General features: G+C 56.8%; 1 protein-coding gene across 1 annotated transcript in view; it reads right to left on the bottom strand.

The window, feature by feature from the left end:
- Positions 1-503: 503 nt before the first annotated feature.
- hdac6 (histone deacetylase 6) overlaps positions 504-20905 on the bottom strand; it is a 59243-nt gene continuing 38841 nt past the window's right edge. Inside the window, exons 24-27 of the mRNA XM_067977787.1 lie at positions 17691-17849; positions 13093-13239; positions 8836-8964; positions 504-638 (exon numbers count right to left, since the gene is read on the bottom strand). Coding sequence (XP_067833888.1) covers positions 570-638; positions 8836-8964; positions 13093-13239; positions 17691-17849 — 504 coding nt within the window. The 3' untranslated portion in view covers positions 504-569. The remainder of the gene's footprint in view (positions 639-8835; positions 8965-13092; positions 13240-17690; positions 17850-20905) is intronic.

The following is a 20905-nucleotide window of genomic DNA, read 5'->3' as shown; positions in this document are numbered from 1 at the left end:
CGAGGATTGTGATTATTTTGGCCTGCATTCAGTGCCCGTTAGTTTAGATAGCGCCCGCTCCGGGGGGGAGGGGGGGGGGGGGGGGGGGGGGGAAGGGGGGGGGGGGGGGGGGGGGGGGGGGGGGGGGGGGGGGGGGGGGGGGGGGGGGGGGGGGGGAGGGGGGGGGGGGGGGGGGGGGGGGGGGGGGGGGGGGGGGGGGGGGGGGGGGGGGGGGGGGGGGGGGGGGGGGGGGAGGGGGGGGGGGGGGGGGGGGGGGGGCGGGGGGGGGGGGGGGGGGGGGGGGGGGGGGGGGGAGGGGGGGGGGGAGGGGGGGGGAGGGGGGGGGGGGGGGGGGGGGGGGTGGGGGGGGGGGGGGGGGGGGGGGGGGGGGGGGGGGGGGGGGGGGGGGGGGGGAGGGGGGGGGGGGGGGGGGGGGGGGGGGGGGGGGGGGGGGGGGGGGGGGGGGGGGGGGGGGGGGGGGGGGGGGGGGGGGGGGGGGGGGGGGGGGGGGGGGGGGGGGGGGGGGGGGGGGGGAGTGACAGCAAGGGGGAAAAGAGCCTCAGGAAGCCGTTCCATGCACCGGAGAGATTTCAGTCCAATCCTGCATATTCCTCTCCAAACTTCAGCCTGTGAGCTGCCTTCTTGGCGGGGATGAGCACCTGGGAAAGAAAGGCAGGCCTTTTAAAATATTAAAAAGCTCGCACCTCCCGACTACAAAACTTTCCTTCCTGTCGCCGTACTTTTGTGTCACCTCCCCCTCCCCCCGTTTATAAATTTCTATGTCCCTCATTTATAATGGGAACTCCCTATGTAAACGTGTCACAAGGCAATTACACTCTGCAGCACCACCTGCTGGCTGGAGCGTCCAAGTGCCCGGAGTGACCGATCCCACAGCTCCCCCCCCCCCCACAGTCGGAGACCAGGCAGCTCCCCCCCCCCCACAGTCGGAGACCAGGCAGCTCCCCCCCCACCACAGTCGGAGATCGGGCAGCTCCCCCCCCCCCACAGTCGGAGACCAGGCAGCTCCCCCCCCACCACAGTCGGAGACCAGGCAGCTCCCCCCCCTCAGTCGGAGACCGGGCAGCTCCCCCCCCCCACAGTCGGAGACCAGGCAGCTCCCCCCCCCACAGTCGGAGACCGGGCAGCTCCCACCCACCAAGTCGGAGACCGGGCAGCTCCCTGACACTCCTTCTATGAGTGTTGATGGTACGTGAGTATGAGGTTGTGTCGGGGGGGGGGAGGATAGAGAGGGGGGAGGGGGGAAAGAGAGGGGAAGGGGGAGGAAAGAGAGGGGGAAGGTGGGAATGGGGGGAGAGAGGGGGGAAGGCGGGAATGGGGGGAAAGAGAGGGGGAAGGCGGGAATGGGGGAAAGAGAGGGGGAAGGCGGGAATGGGGGGAAAGAGAGGGGGAAGGCGGGAATGGGGGGAAAGAGAGGGGGAAGGCGGGAATGGGGGGAGAGAGGGGGAAGGCGGGAATGGGGGGAAAGAGAGGGGGAAGGCGGGAATGGGGGGGAAGAGAGGGGGAAGGCGGGAATGGTGGGGGTAAGAGAGGGGGAAGGCGGGAATGGGGGGGAAGGGGGAATGGGGGGGAAGGGGGAATGGGGGGAAGAGAGGGGGAAGGCGGGAATGGGGGGAAAGAGAGGGGGAAGGGAGGAATGGTGGGGAAGGGAGGGGGAACGGGGAATGGGGGGAAAGAGAGGGGGAAGGGGGAAAGAGAGCGGGAAGGGGGGAATGGGGGGAAAGAGAGCGGGAAGGGGGGAATGGGGGGAAAGAGAGGGGGAAGGAGGGGAAAGAGAGGGGGAAGGAGGGAATGGGGGGAAAGAGAGGGGGAAGGGGGAAAGAGAGGGGGAAGGGGGAAAGAGAGGGGGAAGGGGGAAAGAGAGGGGGAAGGGGAAAGAGAGGGGGAAGGGGGAAAGAGAGGGGAAGGGAGGGGAAGGGGGAAAGAGAGGGGGAGGGGGAAAGAGAGGGGGGAGGGGGAAAGAGAGGGGGAAGGGGGAAAGAGAGGGGGAAGGGGGAAAGAGAGGGGGAGGGGGAAAGAGAGGGGGAGGGGGAAAGAGAGGGGGAAGGGGGAATGGGGGAAAGAGAGGGGGAAATGGGGGGAAAGAGAGGGGGGAAGGGAGGGGGAAGGCGGGAATGGGGGGAAAGAGAGGGGGAAGGCGGGAATGGGGGGAAAGAGAGGGGAAGGCGGGAATGGGGGGAAAGAGAGGGGGAAGGCGGGAATGGGGGGAAAGAGAGGGGGAAGGCGGGAATGGGGGGAAAGAGAGGGGGAAGGCGGGAATGGGGGGAAAGAGAGGGGGAAGGCGGGAATGGGGGGAAAGAGAGGGGGAAGGCGAGAATGGGGGGAAAGAGAGGGGGAAGGCGGGAATGGGGGGAAAGAGAGGGGGAAGGCGGGAATGGGGGGAAAGAGAGGGGGAAGGCGGGAATGGGGGAAAGAGAGGGGGAAGGCGGGAATGGGGGGAAAGAGAGGGGGAAGGCGGGAATGGGGGGAAAGAGAGGGGGAAGGCGGGGGAATGGGGGGAAAGAGAGGGGAAGGCGGGAATGGGGGGAAAGAGAGGGGGAAGGCGGGAATGGGGGGAAAGAGAGGGGGAAGGCGGGAATGGGGGGAAAGAGAGGAGGACGGCGGGAATGGGGGGAAAGAGAGGGGGAAGGCGGGAATGGGGGGAAAGAGAGGAGGACGGCGGGGAATGGGGGGAAAGAGAGGGGGACGGCGGGAATGGGGGGAAAGAGAGGGGGACGGCGGGAATGGGGGGAAAGAGAGGGGGACGGCGGGAATGGGGGGAAAGAGAGGGGGACGGCGGGAATGGGGGGAAGAGAGGGGGACGGCGGGAATGGGGGAAAGAGAGGGGGAAGGCTGGGAATGGGGGGAAAGAGAGGGGGAAGGCGGGAACGGGGGGAAAGAGAGGGGGAAGGGGGAATAAGAGAGGGGGAAGGGGGAATAAGAGAGGGGGAAGGCGGGAATGGGGGGAAAGAGAGGGGGAAGGGAGGAATGGTGGGGAAGGGAGGGGGAACGGGGAATGGGGGAAAGAAAGGGGGAAGGGGGAAAGAGAGCGGGAAGGGGGAATGGGGGGAAAGAGAGGGGGAAGGGGGAAAGAGAGGGGGAAGGGGGAAAGAGAGGGGGAAGGGGGAAAGAGAGGGGGAAGGGAGGGCTAGGGGAAAAGGGAGGGGAAGGGGAAAAGAGAGGGGAAGGGGCAATGGGGGGAAAGAGAGGGGGAAGGGGAATGGGAAGGCAGGAATGGGGGAAAGAGAGGGGGAATGGGGAAAGAGAGGGGGAAGGGGGAATGGGGGAAGGGAGGGGGAAGGGAGAAAGAGAGGGGAAGGGGGAAAGAGAGGGGAAGGGGGAAAGAGAGGGAAAGGGGGAAAGAGAGGGAAAGGGGGAATGGGGGGAAAGGGGGAATGAGGGAAAGAGAGGGGAAGGGGGGAAAGAGAGGGGGAAGGGGGGAAAGATAGGGGGAAGGGGGAAAGAGAGGCGGAAGGGGGGAAAGAGAGGGGGAAGGGGGGAAAGAGAGGGGGAAGGGGGGAAAGAGAGGGGGAAGGGGGAAAGACGGGAATGGGGGGAAAGAGAGGGGGAAGGGGGGAATGGGGGAAAGAGAGGGGGAAAGGCGGAATGGGGGGAAGGGGAATGGGGGAAAGAGAGGGGGAAAGGGGGAAAGAGAGGGGGAAAGGGGGAAAGAGAGGGGGAAAGGGGGAAAGAGAGGGGGAAGGGGGAATGGGGGAAGAGGGGAATGGGGGAAGGGAGGAGGAAGGGGGAAAGAGGGAATGGGGGAAAGAGAGGGGAAGGGGGAATGGGGGGAAGAGAGGGGGAAGGGGGAATGGGGGGAAGAGAGGGGGAAGGGGGAATGGGGGAAGAGAGGGGGAAGTGGGAATGGGGGGAAGAGAGGGGGAAGTGGGAATGGGGGGAAGAGAGGGGGAAGGGGAATGGGGGGAAGAGAGGGGGAAGGGGGAATGGGGGGAAGAGAGGGGGAATGGGGGGAAGAGGGGAGGGGGGAATGGGGGGGAAGAGGGGAGGGGGGAATGGGGGGGAAGAGGGAATGGGGGGAAGAGAGGGGGAAGTGGGAATGGGGGGGAAGAGAGGGGGAAGGGGGAATGGGGGGAAGAGAGGGGGAAGGGGGAATGGGGGGAAGAGAGGGGGGAAGGGGGAATGGGGGGAAGAGGGGGGGAAGGGGGGAATGGGGGGAAGGGGGAATGGGGGGAAGAGAGAGGGAAGTGGAATGGGGGGAAGATAGGGGGAAGGGAGAATGGGGGAAAGAGAGGGGGAATAGGGGGAAAGAGAGGGGGAATAGGGGGAAAGAGAGGGGGAATAGGGGGAAAGAGAGGGGAAGGGGAATGGGGGGAAAGAGAGGGGGAAGGGAGAATGGGGGGAAAAGAGGGGGAATGGGGGGAATGAGAGGGGGAAGGGGGAGTGGGGGAAAGAGAGGGGGAAGGGGGAATGGGGGAAAGAGAGGGAAAGGGGGAATGGGGGGAAAGAGAGGGGAAAGGGGGAATGGGGGGAAAGAGAGGGGGAAGGGGGAATGGGGGGAAAGAGAGGGGGAAGGGGAAGAGGGGAAGGGGAATGGGGGGAAAGAGAGGGGGAAGGGGGGAGAGGGGGAATGGGGGAGAGAGAGGGAAGGGGAATGGGGGGAAGAGGGGAATGGGGGGAAGAGAGAGGGAAGGGGGAATGGGGAATGGGGGGGGGAAGAGGGGAATGGGGGAAGGGGGGGGAAGAGGGGAATGGGGAAGGGGGAAGGGAGGGGAAGGGGGGAAGGGAGGAGGAAGGGGAAGGGAGGAGGAAGGGGGAAAGAGGGAATGGGGGAAAGAGAGGGGGAAGGGGGAATGGGGGGAAAGAGAGGGGGAAGGGGAATGGGGGGAAGAGAGGGGGTAGGGGAATGAGGGGAAAGACAGGGGGTTGGGAGAATGGGGGAAAGAGAGGGGGAATGGGGGGAAAGAGAGGGGAAGGGGAATGGGGGGAAAGAGAGGGGGAAGGGGAATGGGGGAAAGTGAGGGGAAGGGGGAAAGAGAGGGGGAAGGGGGAATGGGGGGAAAGAGAGGGGGAAGGGGGAATGGGGGAAAGGAGGGGAATGGGGAATGGGGGGAAGAGAGGGGGAATTGGGAGAAAGAGAAGGGGGAATGGGGGAAGAGTGGGGATGGGGGGGAAGTGAGGGGAATGGGGGAAGAGAGGGGTATGGGGGGAAGAGAGGGGGAATGGGGGAAAGAGTGGGGGAATGGGGGAAAGAGAGGGGGAATGGGGAAAGAGAGGGGAATCGGGGGAAAGAGAGGGGAATCGGGGGAAAGAGAGGGGGAATCGGGGGAAAGAGAGGGGGAATCGGGGGAAAGAGAGGGGGAATCGGGGGAAAGAGAGGGGGAATCGGGGAAAGAGAGGGGGAATCGGGGGAAAGAGAGGGGAATCGGGGGAAAGAGAGGGGGAATCGGGGGAAAGAGAGGGGAAGGGGAAATGGGGGGAAAGAGAGGGGAAGGGAGAATGGGGGGAAAAGAGGGGGAATGGGGGGAATGAGAGGGGGAAGGGGGAGTGGGGGGAAAGAGAGGGGGAAGGGGGAAAGAGAGGGGGAAGGGGGAATGGGGGAAAGAGAGGGAAAGGGGGAATGGGGGGAAAGAGAGGGGGAAGGGGGAATGGGGGGAAAGAGAGGGGGAAGGGGGAATGGGGGGAAAGAGAGGGGGAAGGGGAAGAGGGGAAAGGGGAATGGGGGGAAAGAGAGGGGGAAGGGGGGAGAGGGGGAATGGGGGGAAGAGAGAGGGAAGGGGAATGGGGGGGAAGAGGGGAATGTGGGGAAGAGAGAGGGAAGGGGGAATGGGGGGGAAGGGGGAGAAGAGGGGAATGGGGGAAGGGGGAAGGGGGGAAGGGAGGAGGAAGGGGAAGGGAGGAGGAAGGGGGAAAGAGAGGGGGAGGGGGAATGGGGGGAAAGAGAGGGGGAAGGGGAATGGGGGGAAAGAGAGGGGGTAGGGGAATGAGGGGAAAGACAGGGGGTTGGGAGAATGGGGGAAAGAGAGGGGGAATGGGGGGAAAGAGAGGGGGAAGGGGGAATGGGGGGAAGAGAGGGGGAAGGGGGAATGGGGGGAAGAGAGGGGGAAGGGGGAATGGGGGGAAGAGAGGGGGAATGGGGGGAAGAGGGGAGGGGGGAATGGGGGGGAAGAGGGGAGGGGGGAATGGGGGGGAAGAGGGAATGGGGGGGAAGAGAGGGGGAAGTGGGAATGGGGGGGAAGAGAGGGGGAAGGGGGAATGGGGGGAAGAGAGGGGGAAGGGGGAATGGGGGGAAGAGAGGGGGAAGGGGGAATGGGGGGAAGAGGGGGGGAAGGGGGAATGGGGGGAAGGGGGAATGGGGGGAAGAGAGAGGGAAGTGGAATGGGGGGAAGATAGGGGGAAGGGAGAATGGGGGAAAGAGAGGGGGAATAGGGGGAAAGAGAGGGGGAATAGGGGGAAAGAGAGGGGAAGGGGAATGGGGGGAAAGAGAGGGGGAAGGGAGAATGGGGGGAAAAGAGGGGAATGGGGGAATGAGAGGGGGAAGGGGGAGTGGGGGAAAGAGAGGGGGAAGGGGGAATGGGGGAAAGAGAGGGGAAAGGGGAATGGGGGAAAGAGAGGGAAAGGGGAATGGGGGAAAGAGAGGGGGAAGGGGGAATGGGGGGAAAGAGAGGGGGAAGGGGAAGAGGGGAAGGGGGAATGGGGGGAAAGAGAGGGGGAAGGGGGAGAGGGGGAATGGGGGGAAGAGAGAGGGAAGGGGAATGGGGGGGAAGAGGGGAATGGGGGGAAGAGAGAGGGAAGGGGGAATGGGGAATGGGGGGGGAAGAGGGGAATGGGGGAAGGGGAAGGGAGGGGAAGGGGGGAAGGGAGGAGGAAGGGGAAGGGAGGAGGAAGGGGGAAGAGGGAATGGGGGAAAGAGAGGGGGAAGGGGGGAATGGGGGGAAAGAGAGGGGGGAAGGGGAATGGGGGGAAGAGAGGGGGTAGGGAATGAGGGGAAAGACAGGGGTTGGGAGAATGGGGGAAAGAGAGGGGGAAGGGGAATGGGGGGAAAGAGAGGGGAAGGGGAATGGGGGGAAAGAGAGGGGGAAGGGGAATGGGGGGAAAGAGAGGGGAAGGGGGAAAGAGAGGGGGAAGGGGGAATGGGGGGAAAGAGAGGGGGAAGGGGGAATGGGGGAAAGAGAGGGGAATGGGGAATGGGGGGAAAGAGAGGGGGAATTGGGAGAAAGAGAAGGGGGAATGGGGGAAGAGAGGGGGAATGGGGGAAAGAGAGGGGAATGGGGGAAAAGAGAGGGGAATGGGGGGAAAGAGAGGGGGAATGGGGGGAAAGAGAGGGGGAATGGGGGGAAAGAGAGGGGGAATGGGGGGAAAGAGAGGGGGAATGGGGGAAAGAGAGGGGAATCGGGGAAAGAGAGGGGGAATCGGGGGAAAGAGAGGGGGAATCGGGGGAAAGAGAGGGGGAATCGGGGGAAAGAGAGGGGGAATCGGGGGAAAGAGAGGGGGAATCGGGGAAAGAGAGGGGAAGGGGAATGGGGGGAAAGAGAGGGGGAAGGGAGAATGGGGGGAAAAGAGGGGGAATGGGGGGAATTGAGAGGGGGAAGGGGAGTGGGGGGAAAGAGAGGGGGAAGGGGGAAAGAGAGGGGGAAGGGGGAATGGGGGGAAAGAGAGGGGAAAGGGGGAATGGGGGAAAGGGGGAATGGGGGGAAAGAGAGGGGGAAGGGGGAATGGGGGGAAAGAGAGGGGGAAGGGGGAATGGGGGGAAAGAGAGGGGGAAGGGGAAGAGGGGAAAGGGGAATGGGGGGAAAGAGAGGGGGAAGGGGGGAGAGGGGGAATGGGGGGAAGAGAGAGGGAAGGGGAATGGGGGGGAAGAGGGGAATGTGGGGAAGAGAGAGGGAAGGGGGAATGGGGGGGAAGGGGGAATGGGGGGGAAGAGGGGAATGGGGAAGGGGGAAGGGGGGAAGGGGAGGAGGAAGGGGAAGGGAGGAGGAAGGGGGAAAGAGAGGGGGAGGGGGAATGGGGGGAAAGAGAGGGGGAAGGGGAATGGGGGGAAAGAGAGGGGGTAGGGGAATGAGGGGAAAGACAGGGGGTTGGGAGAATGGGGGAAAGAGAGGGGGAATGGGGGGGAAAGAGAGGGGAAGGGGGAATGGGGGGAAAGAGAGGGGGAAGGGGAATGGGGGAAAGAGAGGGGGGAAGGGGGAATGGGGGGAAAGAGAGGGGGAAGGGGGAAAGAGAGGGGGAAGGGGGAATGGGGGGAAAGAGAGGGGGAAGGGGAATGGGGGGAAAAGAGAGGGGGAAGGGGGAATGGGGGAAAGAGAGGGGAAGGGGGAATGGGGGAAAGAGAGAGGGGAATGGGGGGAAAGAGAGGGGGAATGGGGGGAAAGAGAGGGGGAATTGGGGGAAAGAGAAGGGGGAATGGGGGAAGAGAGGGGGAATGGGGGAGAGAGGGGGAATGGGGGGAAGAGAGGGGGAATGGGGGGAAGAGAGGGGGAATGGGGGGAAGAGAGGGGGAATGGGGGGAAGAGAGGGGGAATGGGGGAAAGAGAGGGGGAATGGGGGAAAGAGAGGGGGAATGGGGGAAAGAGAGGGGGAATGGGGGAAAGAGAGGGGGAATGGGGGGAAAGAGAGGGGGAATGGGGGAAAGAGGGGAATGGGGAAGAGGGGAATGGGGGAAAGAGAGGGGGATGGGGGAAAGAGAGGGGGATGGGGGAAAGAGAGGGGAAGGGGGAATGGGGGGGAAGAGAGGGTGGAAGGGGGAATGGGGGGAAGAGGACTTGGATGGTGCTCCCTTGACGTTTCTGCTCTGGGTGATTGATTTGAGGGAAGGAGGGAGCTTCTGTCGAGGTGTGGGGAGGGGCGGAGGGGGAGGGGGGTGAGGGGGGTGGGATGCAACTGAAAGGAGTTGTTTGTTACCTCGTTGTGAACGTACGAGTCGCAGCTGTAGCACCAGGCGGAGAGATCGGCGTAACTGAGCACGATGAGGTGCCCGCTGTTCACACTGTGCAGCACCATGTGCTCGTTCACGTAACGCCCGCAGTGAACCTGCGGACAACGCACAGCGAGGCGTGTTAAGAGTAGATTCACCAGGTCGAATAGCCACACACGCACCGTGCACTCATCGTACTAATTCCGTCGCGGTTGCAAGAGTCAGCCGTGGCTCGGTGAGTCCCGGAGTCGGAAGGTCGAGGGTCCGAGCCCCCACTCCAGAGACTCGAGCCCCGTAATCCAGGCCCCGACACTCCCCCCGTCGGTGCCGGTACTGAGGGAGCGCCGCACCGTCGGAGGAGCCGTCTTTCGGGATGAGACGTTAAACCGAGGCCCCCGTCTGCCCCTCTCGGGTGGATGTCAAAGATCCCACGGCCACTATTGGGGGGGAGGGGTTCTCTCCGGTGTCCTGGGGCCGATATTTATCCCTCAACCAACATCACTAAAAAAAAACCCAGATGATCTGGTCAGTATCTCATTGCTGTTTGTGGGATCTTGCTGTGCGCAAATTGGCTGCTGCGTTTCCCACATTACAACGGTGACTACACTTCAAAAGTACTCCATTGGCTGTGAAACACTTTGGGACGTCCTGAGGTGGTGAAAGGGGCCGGAGAAAACACAAGTCCTTTTTTTAATTGTTTGCGAAGTGTGTTGTGATGTATCGGAGAGGCAGAATAAGGCACGATAAAAACTGAGAGTCTTTCTGCTGGGAAACGCACATTTGGCGGAAGGGACGACAGTGGGAGATAACTGCACCTCCGGGAGGGTCTGACTGATCAACTCCCTCTGAAACAAACTCTTCGCGGCCCCCTCCTCATCTCAAAAACCTAACGACGGGCCCCTCGAACCAAGGCACCAAACCCCCCCTCCCGCCATATTGGTACAGCTTGGAGGAGGAGGGCAACACTCGATGGGAAAGGCGGCAGAGGACGAGGAAGGCAGAGGGGTGATTAATCCTTCGCCGTCCAGGGGAAATGATCCAGCTTTGTCCCATTGGAGACCACCCTCCTGTGAAAACACAAGCATGCGCGCAAGGACACACGCACACCGACACGCACACGCACACTGACACGCACACTGACACGCACACTGACACGCACACTGACACGCACAAACCTGAATTCTGCCTTCATGTTGCCTGGGTAATAAAAGATTAATTATTAACCGAGCCCTTTCCTCGGTCGCCAGGGATTCTCTGCGGCCGGCAGCAGAACAGGATGTCAGGCCAGGAGCATCAGCTGCCCCTGCCCCCTCACCCCGAGACAGTATCATCAGCCAGGTGTCACTGTGCCTGCTGTCTGGGCAGGAACGCTTTAACCAGTTAAGTGACTGGAAAAAGTTGTTGAGCTGGACTCGGCGGCGAGCAAGCACCGGGTCACTGCGTGTCTCGGTCTGTCTCCCACGGCGTTACCCCAGCCCTCGGGCGAAGCGGGGTCGGAGGGCGCGGGGGGAGGGGGATACTTGGAGCAGGGCGCGCAGACGGGGCTCAGTCAAGACAAGGCATTCAGTCGTTATTTTTATATCGTACTTTGGTTCGATATTATTGATCGTTAAATAGCAAAACTCATGGCAGGTTGGAAGGTGCAGAGGAGTCTCTCATGTCGCACAGGCTGAAGAGCTGGGAGACTCAAACAGAGGCGCTGTAGCGCCACCACTGGTGGGAGGGTGTAATTACACCGTGACGTGTTGACATAGAGAGAACATAAGAAATAGGAGCAGGAGGAGGCCATACGGCCCCTTGAGCCTGCTCCGCCGTTCAATCAGATCATGGCTGATCTTCGACCTCAACTCCACTTTCCCGCCCGATCCCCATATCCCTTGAATCCCCGAGAGTCCAAAAAATCTATCGATCTCAGTCTTGAATATACTCAATGACTGAGTATCCACAGCCCTCTGGGGTAGAGAATTCCAAAGATTCACAATCCTCTGAGTGAAGAAATTCCTCCTCATCTCAGTCTTGAATGGCCGACCCCTTATCCTGAGACTATGCCCCCTGGGTTCTAGACTCTCCAGCCAGGGGAAACAGCCTCTCAGCATCGACCCTGTCGAGGCCCTCTCAGAATCTTTGATGTTTCAATGAGATCACCTCTCATTCTTCTAAACTCCAAAGAGTATCGGCCCGTTCTACTCAATCTCTCCTCATAGGACAACCCTCTCATCCCAGGAATCAATCTAGTGAACCTTCGTTGCACCCCCTCTAAGGCAAGTATCTCCTTCCTTAGATAAGGAGACCAAAACTGTACACAGTACTCCAGGTGAGGTCTCACCAAAGCCTGTACAATTGCAGCAAGACTTCCTTACTCTTGTACTCCAATCCCCTTGCAATAAAGGCCAACATACCATTTGCTTTCCTAATTGCTTGCTGTACCTGCATGTTAACTTTCTGTGATTCGTGTACAAGGACACCCGAAAGGAGTTTCCAGTAGAAATGTTGACATAGCGATTTATAATGGGGGGGAAAGTTGATACAAAAGTATGACAAATATCTGACAACAGGTAGTGAGGTTTTGTAGATAGGAAGGGCCCGTCGATTTTCAATGTATTATGTGGATGGAGCAGGATCGACCAGGCTCAACCCTTCCTCTCCTGAAGGTGCTGACTGTTGCCGAAGTACGGGTTCGAAGGGTGACGGAGGGGCCACCCACGAGCCTAGGCAGCGAGTGGCAGCAGGCTGTTCGACTGTGGGGGGCGTATCGCAGCCAATTTGGAGGCTGTTGTCCACACACACGGCCAGTGTGTGAGGATCAGGAGCGGGACCCCTGGCTGACTGCATTGCAGTCAAGTCGCTGGTCACAACAACGGGCAAAAGGTGATATTGAATTTTGTAAGGAAGTCTGCTTATGCTCCAATTAGAGTAAAGCTGGTTCCTTCCCACCTCGCTGTGCTGGGACAGTACGTGAGCAGTCGGGGGCCCGTCTGTTGCTGCTTCTGCTTTCTATGCGCAAAAGCTCAGGTCTTGCGTTTCAGCTGCTCCTTACCAGGTCTCTCAGAAACATCCCCAAAAGCGATGCGCAGACAATCAATCACCCCCCTGCCCTCAGTGTTGTCACGAGGGCAAACGCTGCAGCCAACGTGTGCACAGCATGATCCCACAAACAGCAAAAGGAGGACCAGATCATTTGCTTTCGCTGGTGTCTTCCGATAGCGGCCGTGGGATCTTTTACGTCCCGCCTGAGAGGTGCAGACGGGGGGGGCCTCGATTTAACGTCTCATCCGAAAGACGGCCCCTCCGACAGCGCGGTGCTCCCTCAGTACCGGCACCAGGGGGGGGGGGGGGGGAGTGTCGGGGCCTGGATTGTGGGGCTCGAGTCTCTGGAGTGGGGGCTCGGACCCCCGACCTTCCGACTCCGAGGCAAAGTCAATAAGACTTAAGAATCCCCCTTGTCTCAGTGAGCGTGACACACCTTGTGTCTGCAAGTTGAAATTAAGTCTCGTGACCTTGTCTCCTACTCATAGCTGCAAACTGCGAGGCTCCTCGCCTCCCGCAATCATCCCGTTCCTCCTGCAACTTTTACTGGCTTTACAAAATCCAAACTTTGACGTCAACTAATTACAAACGGCAAGGCTAACTTTCGACTCCTCCCCGACTCTTATCGCTGATGTTGGGCTCCTGCCGTACGACCTTAGAGAGGGTGCGGAGGAGATTTACTAGAACGGTACCAGGGATGAGGAGCCTCAGTTACGTGGAGAGACTGGAGAATCTGGGATTGTTCTCCTCAGAGCAGAGAAGGTTAAGGGGAGATTTAATCGAGGTGTTCAAAATCAGGAAGGGTTTTGATGGAGTAAATAAGGAGAAACCGTTTCCAGTGGGCAGGAGGGTCGGTAACCAGAGGACACAGATTTAAGATAATCGGGAAAAGAACCAGAGGGGAGATGAGGAGAATGTTTTTTTACGCAGCGAGTTGTTCTGATCTGGAATTCACTGCCTGAAAGGGCGGTGGGAGCAGATTCAATAATAACTTTCAAAAGGGAATTGGAGAAATACTTGAAAATGAAACATTTCCAGGGCTAAGGGAAAACAGTGGGGGAGTGGGACTAATTGGATCGCTCTTTCAAAGAGCCGGCACAGGCACGATGGGCTGAGCGGCCTCCTTCTGTGCTGTATCGTTCTACGATTCGATGACCTCGGGCCCTTCACCTGGGCCTCTCGATAATAAATAAACGCGTCAGGCAGTGCCGATGTACCTGGAAACAGGTGAGGCAGACCCAGTTCTCTCCGACGCTGCCACAGTCCTCACACACTTGGCTCACGTTCAGGCCAGAGGTGGGTATCGGCTGCACCATCTCCAGATGTGGGCACCAGGACAGTGGGGTAACGGCAAAGAGCTCTCCCTAGAAACAGAGCAAATTGTTCTTACAACACGATTCAGAGAGCCCTGGACAGATCAATTAACAGTGAGATACATTTTATATCAGAGTGTTACAGTGAGGGGTGTGGGATATATCAGAGTGTTACAGTGATTGGTGTGGGATATATCAGAGTGTTACTGTGAGGGGTGTGGGATATATCAGAGTGTTACAGTGAGGGGTGTGGGATATATCAGAGTGTTACAGTGATTGGTGTGGGATATATCAGAGTGTTACAGTGAGGGGTGTGGGATATATCAGAGTGTTACAGTGAGGGGTGTGGGATATATCAGAGTGTTACAGTGAGGGGTGTGGGGTATATCAGAGTGTTACAGTGAGGGGTGTGGGATATATCAGAGTGTTACAGTGATTGGTGTGGGATATATCAGAGTGTTACAGTGAGGGGTGTGGGATATATCAGAGTGTTACAGTGAGGGGTGTGGGATATATCAGAGTGTTACAGTGAGGGGTGTGGGATATATCAGAGTGTTACAGTGAGGGGTGTGGGATATATCAGAGTGTTACAGTGAGGGGTGTGGGGTATATCAGAGTGTTACAGTGAGGGGTGTGGGGTATATCAGAGTGTTACAGTGAGGGGTGTGGGATATATCAGAGTGTTACAGTGAGGGGTGTGGGGTATATCAGAGTGTTACAGTGAGGGGTGTGGGATATATCAGAGTGTTACAGTGAGGGGTGTGGGATATATCAGAGTGTTACAGTGAGGGGTGTGGGATATATCAGAGTGTTACAGTGAGGGGTGTGGGATATATCAGAGTGTTACAGTGAGGGGTGTGGGATATATCAGTGTGTTACAGTGAGGGGTGTGGGATATATCAGAGTGTTACAGTGAGGGGTGTGGGATATATCAGTGTGTTACAGTGAGGGGTATGGGATATATCAGAGAGTTATAGTGAGGGTGCGGGGTATATACGAGGGAGTATTATAGTGAGGGTGCGGGGTATATACGAGAGTATTATAGTGAGGGTGCGGGGTATATACGAGGGAGTATTATAGTGAGAGTGCGGGGTATATACGAGAGTATTATAGTGAGGGTGCGGGGTATATACGAGGGAGTATTATAGTGAGGGTGCGGGGTATATATGGGAGTATTATAGTGAGGGTGCGGGGTATATACGGGAGTATTATAGTGAGGGTGCGGGGTATATACGGGAGTATTATAGTGAGGGTGCGGGGTATATACGGGAGTATTATAGTGAGGGTGCGGGGTATATACGGGAGCATTATAGTGAGGGTGCGGGGTATATACGGGAGTATTATAGTGAGGGTGCGGAGTGTATACGGGAGTATTATAGTGAGGGTGCGGGGTATATACGAGTGTATTATAGTGAGGGTGCGGGGTATATACGAGGGAGTATTATGGTGAGAGTGCGGGGTATATACGAGAGTATTATAGTGAGGGTGCGGGGTATATACGAGGGAGTATTATAGTGAGGGTGCGGGGTATGTACGGGAGTATTATAGTGAGGGTGCGGGGTATGTACGAGGGAGTATTATAGTGAGGGTGCGGGGTATGTACGAGGGAGTATTATAGTGAGGGTGCGGGGTATATACGAGGGAGTATTATAGTGAGGGTGCAGGGTATATACGAGGGAGTATTATAGTGAGGGTGCGGGGTATATACGGAGGGAGTATTATAGTGAGGGTGCAGAGTGTATACGGGAGTATTATAGTGAGGGTGCGGGGTATATACGGGAGTATTATAGTGAGGGTGCGGGGTATATACGGGAGTGTTATAGTGAGGGCGCGGGGTATATACGAGAGTATTATAGTGAAGGTGCGGGGTATATACGAGGGAGTATTATAGTGAGGGTGCGGGGTGTCTACGAGAGTATTATAGTGAGGGTGCGGGATATATACGAGGGTATTATAGTGAGGGTGCGGGGTATATTTGGGAGTATTATAGTGTGGGTGCGGGGTGTATACGGGAGTATTATAGTGAGGGTGCGGGGTATATACGAGGGAGTATTATAGTGAGGGTGCGGAGTATATACGAGAGTATTATAGTGAGGGTGCCGGGTATATACGGGAGTATTATAGTGAGGGTGCGGAGTGTATACGGGAGTATTATAGTGAGGGTGCGGGGTATATATGGGAGTATTATAGTGAGGGTGCCGGGTATATACGGGAGTATTATAGTGAGGGTGCGGGGTATACACGGGAGTATTATAGTGAGAGTGCGGGGTATATCCGAGAGTATTATAGTGAGGGTGCGGGGTATATACGAGGGAGTATTATAGTGAGAGTGCGGGGTATATACGAGAGTATTATAGTGAGGGTGCGGGGTATATACGAGGGAGTATTATAGTGAGAGTGCGGGGTATATACGAGAGTATTACAGTGAGGGTGCGGGGTATATACGAGGGAGTATTATAGTGAGGGTGCGGGGTATATACGGGAGTATTATAGTGAGGGTGCGGGGTATATACGAGAGTATTATAGTGAGGGTGCGGGGTATATACGAGGGAGTATTATAGTGAGGGTGCGGGGTATATACGGGAGTATTATAGTGAGGGTGCGGGGTATATACGGGAGTATTATAGTGAGGGTGCGTGGTATATACGAGAGTATTATAGTGAGGGTGCGGGGTATATACGGGAGTATTATAGTGAGGGTGCGGGGTATATATGGGAGTATTATAGTGAGGGTGCGGGGTATATCCGAGAGTATTATAGTGAGGGTGCGGGGTATATACGAGAGTATTATAGTGAGGGTGCGGGGTATATACGGGAGTATTATAGTGAGGGTGCGGGGTATATACGGGAGTATTATAGTGAGGGTGCGGGGTATATACGGGAGTATTATAGTGAGGGTGCGGGGTATATACGAGAGTATTATAGTGAGGGTGCGGGGTATATACGAGAGTATTATAGTGAGGGTGCGGGGTATATACGAGAGTATTATAGTGAGGGTGCGGGGTATATACGAGAGTATTATAGTGAGGGTGCGGGGTATATACGGGAGTATTATAGTGAGGGTGCGGGGTATATACGGGAGTATTATAGTGAGGGTGCGGGGTATATACGGGAGTATTATAGTGAGGGTGCGGGGTATGTACGGGAGTATTATAGTGAGGTTGCGGGGTATATACGAGGGAGTATTATAGTGAGGGTGCGGGGTATATACGGGAGTATTATAGTGAGGGTGCGGGGTATATACGAGGGAGTATTAGAGTGAGGGTGCGGGGTATATACGAGCAAGTATTATAGTGAGGGTGCGGGGTATATACGGGAGTATTATAGTGAGGGTGCGGGGTATATACGGGAGTATTATAGTGAGGGTGCGGGGTATATACGAGAGTATTATAGTGAGGGTGCGGGGTATATACGAGAGTATTATAGTGAGGGTGCGGGGTATATACGGGAGTATTATAGTGAGGGTGCGGGGTATATACGAGAGTATTATAGTGAGGGTGCGGGGTATATACGGGAGTATTATAGTGAGGGTGCGGGGTATATACGGGAGTATTATAGTGAGGGTGCGGGGTATATACGGGAGTATTATAGTGAGGGTGCGGGGTATGTACGGGAGTATTATAGTGAGGTTGCGGGGTATATACGAGGGAGTATTATAGTGAGGGTGCGGGGTATATACGGGAGTATTATAGTGAGGGTGCGGGGTATATACGAGGGAGTATTAGAGTGAGGGTGCGGGGTATATACGAGCAAGTATTATAGTGAGGGTGCGGGGTATATACGGGAGTATTATAGTGAGGGTGCGGGGTATATACGGGAGTATTATAGTGAGGGTGCGGGGTATGTACGAGAGTATTATGGTGAGGGTGCGGGGTATATACGGGAGTATTATAGTGTGGGTGCGGGGTATATACGAGAGTATTATGGTGAGGGTGCGGGGTATATACGGGAGTATTATAGTGAGGGTGCGGGGTATATACGGGAGTACTGTAGTGAGGGTGCGGGCTATATACAGCAGGACACAGTCTGGTGAATTGATGCTGATTCTCTTGTTACTGTGTCTCCTGTTTGCTTTGTAAATTGCTGCAACATCGGCATCTAGTGGCGGCTGGCCGTAGTGCGCACACTCTGTCTCCCCGTGCTTTTCCTGCGCGCGCTCTCCCGACTTCTGGCCGTTTTCAGCCCCCCGGCCCCTTGGTTTGCAAACCAGCGCGCAGCCAGTGAGGATCATCGGCTATTCCTCCGTGTGGGGCATCATAGTTCTCCCGCCGCTGGGGCGTCGCGGCCAGCCCGCGTTCTCCCAGGATAATAACCACAACCAAGAGGCTGATTGAGCTCAGTTGCGGCAGAGCGGGCCAATCGCAAGCGGACCCCCCAACTCCTCTCTCCAACCCGCCCGCCGCCAAGCCCCGACCCCGGCTGGCTAACCCGCACCCCGTTTCAACCGTTAGCAAGCGCGGAGCGACGGAACGTCGGCTCGACGTCCCCGGACGTGGTGCTCACCGGGTCCGCGGCCGGGGTCGGTCCCACGCACCGTGAACTGGCGCGGCCGCTCGCGTGTGCCAGGAGCTCCTCCTCGCTGTCAGTCTGCACCTTGGAGGAGCTGATGGTGGAGGTGGAGACGGAGACGTCTGGGCTGTTGGCTCCGTCTGGGACTTCTCCCTGTTAAAAAAAAAATCGGGACAGGAGAGCGGTTAATTCGGCTGACGGGTCGTTGGGGGAGCTGCGTCACCGCTGGTTTATTTGACAGCGCAGCGCTCCCTCGGCACTGGGTGTGCCGGCCTAGATTTTGTGCTCGGGTCTCTGGAGCGGGGGCTCGAACCCGCGGCCTTCTGACCGCTGAGCCACGGCCGAGACTGAGCGTTAGCGGTCGGCTCACAGCTGCACGCACTGAATACCAGCAGGCTCCTTGGAAACGCTGAACGGGGAAAGCAGCGACTGACAGGACACGGGGCAGGGCAACCAGAACGATTGAGGGGCTGGAGGGATCGGAGTCTGAGCAGCAATTTGACGTGTTCTCACTGGAGAGGAGGAGGTTAAGAGGTGATATGATTGGCTGCGTTCAGTATCGAAAGGGACTGGGTTTTGTCGACAATGACAAGCTGTTTCCATCTTGTCCCGAACGGTCGAACCAGACGACACGGCCTGCGCTTGAAAGGGGGGCAAATTCGAAACTGATCTGCGGAAACGATATCTCAGTGAGCGGGCGGTCGATCTGGGGACCAGGCTCCCCAGGGAGACACTGGAAGCAGGTAGTGTTGATTGATTCAGAAGCAAATTAGATTTATTTCAGTGAGTAACATTTTGGGACACATTCTGAGTATTTTTTTGGAGACATGACATGTGGGAGCGAGTTCCACATTCTCACCGCTCTCTGGGTAAAGAATTTTCTCTCGAATTCCCTCCTGGATTTATTGGTGACTGTCTTCGGTGTGCTCTAGTTCTGGTCTCCCCCCACAAGTGGAATCATCTTCTCTACGTCTACCCTCTCAACCCCCATCATAATTTTAAAGACCTCTATCAGGTCACCCCCTCAGTCTTCCCTTCTCTAGAGAAAAGAGCCCCAGCCTGTTCAGTCTTTCCTGATAGTTTGAGCCTCTCAGTTCTGGTACCACCCTTATCGTACATCACAGGAGGAGGCCATTCGGCCCATCATGCCTGTGCCGGCTCTTTGAAAGAGCTGTCCAATTGGTCCCATATCCCTGCAAGATTTGCCTTTTTACCCATTCCCCTTTTGAAAGTTATTATTGAATCTGCTTCCACCGCCCTTTCAAGCAGTGAATTCCAGATCAGAACAATTCGCTGCGTTAAAAAAAATTCTCATTTTCCCTCTGGAATTATCTTAAATCGGTGTCTTTCTAAATCTTTTTTGCACTTTCTCCAGTGCCTCTATATCCCTTTTTGTAATATGGAGACCAGAACTGTGCCCAGTATTCCAAGTGTGATATGGAGACCAGAACTGTTCACAGTATTCCAAGTGTGATATGGAGACCAGAACTGTTCACAGTATTCCAAGTGTGATATGGAGACCAGAACTGTGCACAGTGCTCCAAGTGTGATATGGAGACCAGAACTGTGCACAGTGCTCCAAGTGTGATATGGAGACCAGAACTGTGCACAGTGCTCCAAGTGTGATATGGAGACCAGAACTGTGCACAGTGCTCCAAGTGTGATATGGAGACCAGAACTGTGCTCAGTGCTCCAAGTGTGATATGGAGACCAGAACTGTGCACAGTGCTCCAAGTGTGATATGGAGACCAGAACTGTGCACAGTGCTCCAAGTGTGATATGGAGACCAGGACTGTGCACAGTGCTCCAAGTGTGATATGGAGACCAGAACTGTGCCCAGTGTTCCAAGTGTGATATGGAGACCAGAACTGTGCCCAGTATTCCAAGTGTGATATGGAGACCAGAACTGTGCACAGTGCTCCAAGTGTGATATGGAGACCAGAACTGTGCACAGTGCTCCAAGTGTGATATGGAGACCAGAACTGTGCACAGTGCTCCAAGTGTGATATGGAGACCAGAACTGTGCACAGTGCTCCAAGTGTGATATGGAGACCAGAACTGTTCACAGCATTCCAAGTGTGATATGGAGACCAGAACTGTGCACAGTGCTCCAAGTGTGATATGGAGACCAGAACTGTTCACAGTATTCCAAGTGTGATATGGAGACCAGAACTGTGCCCAGTGCTCCAAGTGTGATATGGAGACCAGAACTGTTCACAGTATTCCAAGTGTGATATGGAGACCAGAACTGTGCACAGTATTCCAAGTGTGATATGGAGACCAGAACTGTTCACAGTATTCCAAGTGTGATATGGAGACCAGAACTGTGCACAGTATTCCAAGTGTGATATGGAGACCAGAACTGTGCACAGTATTCCAAGTGTGATATGGAGACCAGAACTGTTCACAGTATTCCAAGTGTGATATGGAGACCAGAACTGTGCACAGTGCTCCAAGTGTGATATGGAGACCAGAACTGTGCACAGTGCTCCAAGTGTGATATGGAGACCAGAACTGTGCACAGTGCTCCAAGTGTGATATGGAGACCAGAACTGTGCACAGTGCTCCAAGTGTGATATGGAGACCAGAACTGTGCTCAGTGCTCCAAGTGTGATATGGAGACCAGAACTGTGCACAGTGCTCCAAGTGTGATATGGAGACCAGAACTGTGCACAGTGCTCCAAGTGTGATATGGAGACCAGAACTGTGCACAGTGCTCCAAGTGTGATATGGAGACCAGAACTGTGCCCAGTGTTCCAAGTGTGATATGGAGACCAGAACTGTGCCCAGTATTCCAAGTGTGATATGGAGACCAGAACTGTGCACAGTGCTCCAAGTGTGATATGGAGACCAGAACTGTGCACAGTGCTCCAAGTGTGATATGGAGACCAGAACTGTGCACAGTGCTCCAAGTGTGATATGGAGACCAGAACTGTGCACAGTGCTCCAAGTGTGATATGGAGACCAGAACTGTTCACAGTATTCCAAGTGTGATATGGAGACCAGAACTGTGCACAGTGCTCCAAGTGTGATATGGAGACCAGAACTGTTCACAGTATTCCAAGTGTGATATGGAGACCAGAACTGTGCCCAGTGCTCCAAGTGTGATATGGAGACCAGAACTGTTCACAGTATTCCAAGTGTGATATGGAGACCAGAACTGTGCACAGTATTCCAAGTGTGATATGGAGACCAGAACTGTTCACAGT

Source organism: Heptranchias perlo, unplaced genomic scaffold, assembly GCF_035084215.1.
Source record: "Heptranchias perlo isolate sHepPer1 unplaced genomic scaffold, sHepPer1.hap1 HAP1_SCAFFOLD_178, whole genome shotgun sequence".
Classification (NCBI taxonomy): domain Eukaryota; kingdom Metazoa; phylum Chordata; class Chondrichthyes; order Hexanchiformes; family Hexanchidae; genus Heptranchias; species Heptranchias perlo.
This window is presented reverse-complemented; position numbering and strand designations above follow the sequence as displayed.